Source organism: Setaria viridis, chromosome 2 (assembly GCF_005286985.2).
Source record: "Setaria viridis chromosome 2, Setaria_viridis_v4.0, whole genome shotgun sequence".
In the NCBI taxonomy this organism is placed as follows: Eukaryota; Viridiplantae; Streptophyta; class Magnoliopsida; order Poales; family Poaceae; genus Setaria; species Setaria viridis.
In genome coordinates, this window is record NC_048264.2 from 28,041,416 (window position 1) to 28,046,865 (window position 5,450).

General features: G+C 44.7%; 1 protein-coding gene across 1 annotated transcript; it reads left to right on the forward strand.

Annotated features, from left to right (window-relative positions):
• Positions 1–1,272: 1,272 nt before the first annotated feature.
• On the forward strand, positions 1,273–5,157 carry LOC117845600 (uncharacterized). Its single transcript, XM_034726666.2, has 7 exons — positions 1,273–1,763; positions 2,393–2,533; positions 2,636–3,001; positions 3,473–3,715; positions 3,871–3,963; positions 4,281–4,481; positions 4,621–5,157. The coding sequence occupies exons 1-7, from the start codon at positions 1,404–1,406 to the stop codon at positions 4,831–4,833; spliced, it is 1,617 nt and encodes a 538-aa protein (XP_034582557.1). The 5' UTR covers positions 1,273–1,403; the 3' UTR covers positions 4,834–5,157.
• Positions 5,158–5,450: the final 293 nt, after the last annotated feature.

The following is a 5,450-nucleotide window of genomic DNA, read 5'->3' on the forward strand; positions in this document are numbered from 1 at the left end:
AAACGAGTGCCTGGACGTTGCTGGTTGGTGCCTGAGCTTTAGGCCTTGTTTAGTTGTTAAAATTTGGAGTGCCAAAATTACTGTACCAGCACTGTAACACACTATATCGTTTCGTTTGTATTTGTGAATTATTGTCCAAACATTGACTAATTAGGCTCAAAAGATTCGTCTCGCAAAGTACAACAAAACTGTGCAATTAGTTTTTAATTTCGTCTACATTTAGTACTCCATGCATGTACCGCAAGTTTGATGTGATGGAGAATCTTCTTTTTGCACAGTGACAAAGTTGAAAGTTAGGGGTGAACTAAACAAGGACTTAATTAGTGTCATTACTCGATTTTTACACCAGGTTTCAACCAAACAGTTCACTCTACCAGCTATCTGGCCAGGCAGAATGGTACTTGCAGGCAGCATCTGCTCCCAGGCAAATCATTCGGGGTTGCAACCAAACATGTCCGTTGTGTTCTCTACTTGTCCCCTCTATTAAGCTGCAAAAGAACTAGGCTTGGCACGATGCAATGGACGGGCCGACCTTACTGGCACTAACGTTATGAGTCTCTCACTCGTTTCTTCTTAAGAATGTCCTGCTGCAGTTGCTTCTACTTCTCGCAGTCGCAGGCTAATCATTCGTACGCTCGTCTTTCGAATGCAAAATTTGCTGGATCCACTTGGTTTTCTTGCGCGAACTTTTTTCATTTTTTGTTGCTGCTGCTGCTGCAAATCGTCTTCTAAAATTCTTGGCCATGTCTGGTTGCCTTCCACGTATCATATAACTTTATGACGAAAGCGTGCCCGCTGATTTTATGGTTTCATAATTTGGCCATTACATCGATTGTTTATCACAATTTAAGACAAACCTATAGCATGTGAGTCCGATAGCTGCGTAAATGAAAGTGCTGTATATGCCAAAGTGAAACAAACAAGCGTCTAAGCTTTGATCAATATCTAGTTACAACTCAAACAAACACCAATTTGAGCTTCAAATAGGGTTTCCGGCCGAGTTTTGACTCCGACATGAATTTGCAATGCGTGCTGCTCCGAATCCAGATCGAGAAAACGAGAATCGAACGGGCGACCTGCGAACAGCACGATCGAAATTCCAAACACAAAAACTTCAATGGCGTGGCGCCGTCCTGTCTCTGACTGTCCGTATCCTCCTCGTGGGCCTCGCCCCGACGAGTGCGATCCTGACTCGAACAGTCGAGCCCAACCAGACCCCCCCAAACCCATAAGCCACGCAAGCAAGCACAGCGACTCCGTCCGCGCACGGCACCTTCCCCTCCCCACCCCACCAGACCACCACCACCGCGCCTCCTCGCCGTCACGCCGGGGGAAGGAAGGAAAAAAAAAATCAACGCGCACAGGCGGGAGGCAAACCCAACCCCAACCGCGGCGCGCCGGCGATGGCGTGGGCGGGGTCCCCGCCGCGGGGGCGGCTCCCCGCCGCCCTCCTCCTCCTCGCGCTCCTCTTGGCCTCCGCCGCGCTGCCGCGGGGCGCCCGGGCGGTGGAGCTCGGGCTGAAGGTGCCCTTCAGCCCACGGGACGTGCTCCCCATCCTGCCGCGGCAGGTGGCGTGGCCCGTGATGAACACGCTCCACAGCGCCGTCGACCTGCTGCCGTCCTTCGTCGCCGCCGTGGCGCCCGGGGCGCCGGCACCGGCCGCCTGGAGCGGCGCGTGCTTCGCGGTGAACGAGGCCGCCATCGAGCTCACGCCCGGGGACCGCAACGGGACCGACGTCGGCGGCGCCGTCCTGCGGCTCAAGGTCTCGCTCCTCCATGACTCTTGACCCATTGGTTTCTCCTTCTGGAAATATTGTCGCGATATTTTCTTGGAATTGGGCGGAATCGCTTGAGTCTGCTATGCAATCTGGTGAGGGATACGAGTAGGTAGTGTTGACAACTATTGACTTAGGTGCAATCGCTTCGTAGAGTAGTTGGTTGCGTTAGAGAACTATTTAGTTGATAATTAGTACTTGTATGTCTGGATGGATATGCTTGACTCATTCTGGGCTAAAAAAAAGCTGTGGGTTGTAATAATCTAAACATTATTTTCTCTTTCCGGTGTGTTTATAGAACATTCTGCCTTTCTGGCAAATTGCCTCATTAGCTGATTATTATAGGGGCTAGTGTTGTTAATAATGGAATGCGCAGTTTATCTCTGATGTTTCCTTTTTGATGGATTTCTCATGTTGGGCCTAAATATCCCTAGATTTTTAATGAACTTCTTGGCGTATATTTTGTGATTCATTCTTCTACGTTATTAAACATTGAAGATTCAGCTCAGAATAGGCCAGATTCCTTTTTACTTAATCTGTGCTTGACCAGTTCATGAAGATTGGTAGTTTATATGATCATTTTGTTAAAAAAGGTTGTTTTCTCTTTGTTTATGCAGACTGCTTCAGCTCAGAGTTGGACATGCATGGATCTCTATGTTTTTGCAACACCATATAGGATAACTTGGGACTATTATTTTGCTGCTCGGGAACACACCTTGGAGATTAAATCATGGGAGGAAGAAGCGGAATTGGAATATGTGTGTTTTCTTTCTGAAAGTTCCTATCTTTTTTCACGATTTGCTATCCCGTTGAAATTATCTTAGCAGTCTAAATGTCTAATACCTCATGTTTGTGATCAGGTGAAGCAGCATGGCATCTCTGTTTTTCTCATGCCATCTGGAATGCTTGGAACTTTGTTATCTTTGATTGATGTCCTGCCTTTGTTTTCAAACACTGCCTGGGGCCAACATTCTAACTTGGCCTTTTTAGAGAAGCATATGGGAGCCTCATTTGAGAAACGTTCCCAGCCTTGGGTTGCTAACATTAGAAAGGAAGACGTACAGTCTGGTGATTTTTTGGCTCTATCAAAGATTCGAGGTCGGTGGGGTGGGTTTGAGACATTGGAGAAATGGGTGACTGGTGCATTTGCTGGGCATACGTCGGTTTGCTTAAAAGATGAGAAGGGTGATCTCTGGGTTGCGGAGTCAGGCTATGAAAATGAAAAGGTAGGTTAATCGATTTAATCTTCCAGACACGATTCATGTTATCTTATGGCTGCTTTCATTGTTAGGTATTATTTGTTTTTTCATGACCAACAATCACAAAATCAGTTCCACTGGCCATCATTCTGAATATAATATGAAGACAAAACTGTAACACAATTAAACTTTTAGCTCGTCCCTCCGGATTGAATATTGGGTTGAGTCAAGTTGAGGCTCAAACTATTGTCTGTGTTGGTTTTTACAATATATATTTTGATTTTCTCTTCTTTAAATGATTTTCCTGTCTTTTTGGCATCTTTGTCAGTCTCTTGGTGAATATTATTGTCTGATGTCTTGGGCATCTGGTGCAAGGCACTGTTTGCCAATGAAACACTTTTTTCCCAAAAGCTAATACTTAGTAAATCATGCGTTTTACTCTAGCACAAGTGTTTCCAGTTGCTCTATTTCTGACAATGATCACTTGCAAAACAATAGGGAGAAGAAGTTATTGCTGTAGTTCCGTGGGATGAATGGTGGGCCATGGCACTCAAGGATGAATCAAATCCGCAGATAGCCCTTCTTCCATTGCACCCTGATGTACGTGCTAGATTCAATGAAAGTGCTGCATGGGAGTATGTCCGGAGCATGGTTGGGAAGCCTTATGGCTATCATAACATGATATTTAGCTGGATTGACACAATAGGAGATAATTATCCACCTCCTCTTGATGCTAACCTGGTAAGTCTTTGTTGATCTTTGCAAAGATTAAATTGTCATTTGCATTTCAAATTCACTGTTCATACTTATCTCAGTGTTGTGCTACTATGATACTATATGAGTCCATGCATGATTTTATTTTCTGTCACCTCAATTTCGTCAAACACTGTTTTCAGGTAATGACCGTTATGTCTATGTGGACCAGAGTGCAGCCACTTTATGCTGCGAACATGTGGAATGAAGCCCTTAACAAACGACTTGGCACTGAGGTCTGTAAAGTCCGGTTTTAAAAGAATGCTGGATTTCTGTTAAACCTATGGATTTAATTGGCGTTCCAGTTGGTTGCGGTGGTACATATTCACATCTGCCACTGCAGTTAAATATTTGATACAAAATTAGCTTGGGCTACGGCCTATGCTTATTGATCTGGCGTGGAGGTTGATTGCACTTTGTTGGACAAGAAATATGTTCAATTCAGTGTTTTGCTCAAGCTGAGATGACTTGTCAAAATGGATTTTTTTTCCTGCTTTAGTTGTTACAGCTAAGTTGAGTATCAAATTCATATGCATTTATGCTTTTCATATAGGGTTTGGACCTTAAGGGAATCATTATGGAGACTGAAAGACGTGGAATGTCTTTCGATCAGTTGCTCACCATACCTGAGCAGGATGAATGGATATACAGTGATGGCAAATCAACCACCTGTGTTGCCTTCATTCTTGCAATGTACAAGGAGGCTGGTATATTTGGTCCTTTCGCTGAGTCTATTCAGGTCACCGAGTTCACTGTAAGTGTTAAAGTAGATACATATCCACATATTTCATGCTCAGCTCCCTCCCTCCCTCTCGGTACCATTCTCCTAGTTGATTTTATGTTGTGCTACTAAGTCTCACCTGCACCGTTCAACTCTGTTCTTTCTGCATCAGATTCGGGATGCATATATGCTCAAGATTTTTGAGGACAGCCTAGCCAGGCTTCCGAGCTGGTGCAATACGGAGTCGGACAAGCTTCCCTTCTGCCAGATCCTCGGGGAGTACAGGATGGAGCTGCCGGAGTACAACACGGTAGAACCTTATGCGAAGATGAATGAGAACTGCCCGTCCTTACCCCCAACATACAAGCGACCTGCACGCTGCTGACCGTGAGATTGTCAACTTAGCTTGCTGCAGCTGTTATTTACCTACTGGAAGTAGAATGTTGTCCTAAGTTATGCTGTAAATAAATGACGCTGTATATATAGGTATGGTCGTATTGGGTAGATGATGAGTAGTTGTTACAAGTAACCTATGTGTTCAGGTATCCGGCTGTCACCGGAGCAGTTCTGAAGCCCCGGCTGGTCGGCGGCCAATATGAAGGTTAGGCTTGCCCGCTTGGGTCAGAAGTTTGTATACGCAGAACATTACTTCCGTTTGCCCGAGTACAGTGTTCTTGCATGTATAAAGTCTTCGCCCATTTATTCTGCATATGTTACATTTTACCGAATTTTCGGTTAGTAAAGATTACTATACTTCCGTTTGGCATTGTTAGTCTGGCATGGCCCAAATGTAGGAGACACAAAAGGTAAGTAAAATTCCACAATGTCGGATTATTCTTGATCTGATTATTAGATGATAATGATCCATCGAAAGGGTGCAGGTTTAGGACTACTCCCATTCATAATAATTAATTGACTTGTGGCTCCTACGAAACATCATGATACTATGTATTGTAAGGGTTGTATTATTCTTTCATCATATGACATGGAACATATGGAGAA

Excerpts from the sequence above, each read along its gene's own strand:
- LOC117845600 (XM_034726666.2), top strand. The coding sequence starts at position 1,404 with ATGGCGTGGGCGGGGTCCCCGCCGCGGGGGCGGCTCCCCGCCGCCCTC. Across the intron at positions 3,716-3,870 it reads CTCCTCTTGATGCTAACCTG|GTAATGACCGTTATGTCTAT; the intron begins GTAAGTCTTTGT and ends CACTGTTTTCAG. Across the intron at positions 3,964-4,280 it reads ACAAACGACTTGGCACTGAG|GGTTTGGACCTTAAGGGAAT; the intron begins GTCTGTAAAGTC and ends CTTTTCATATAG.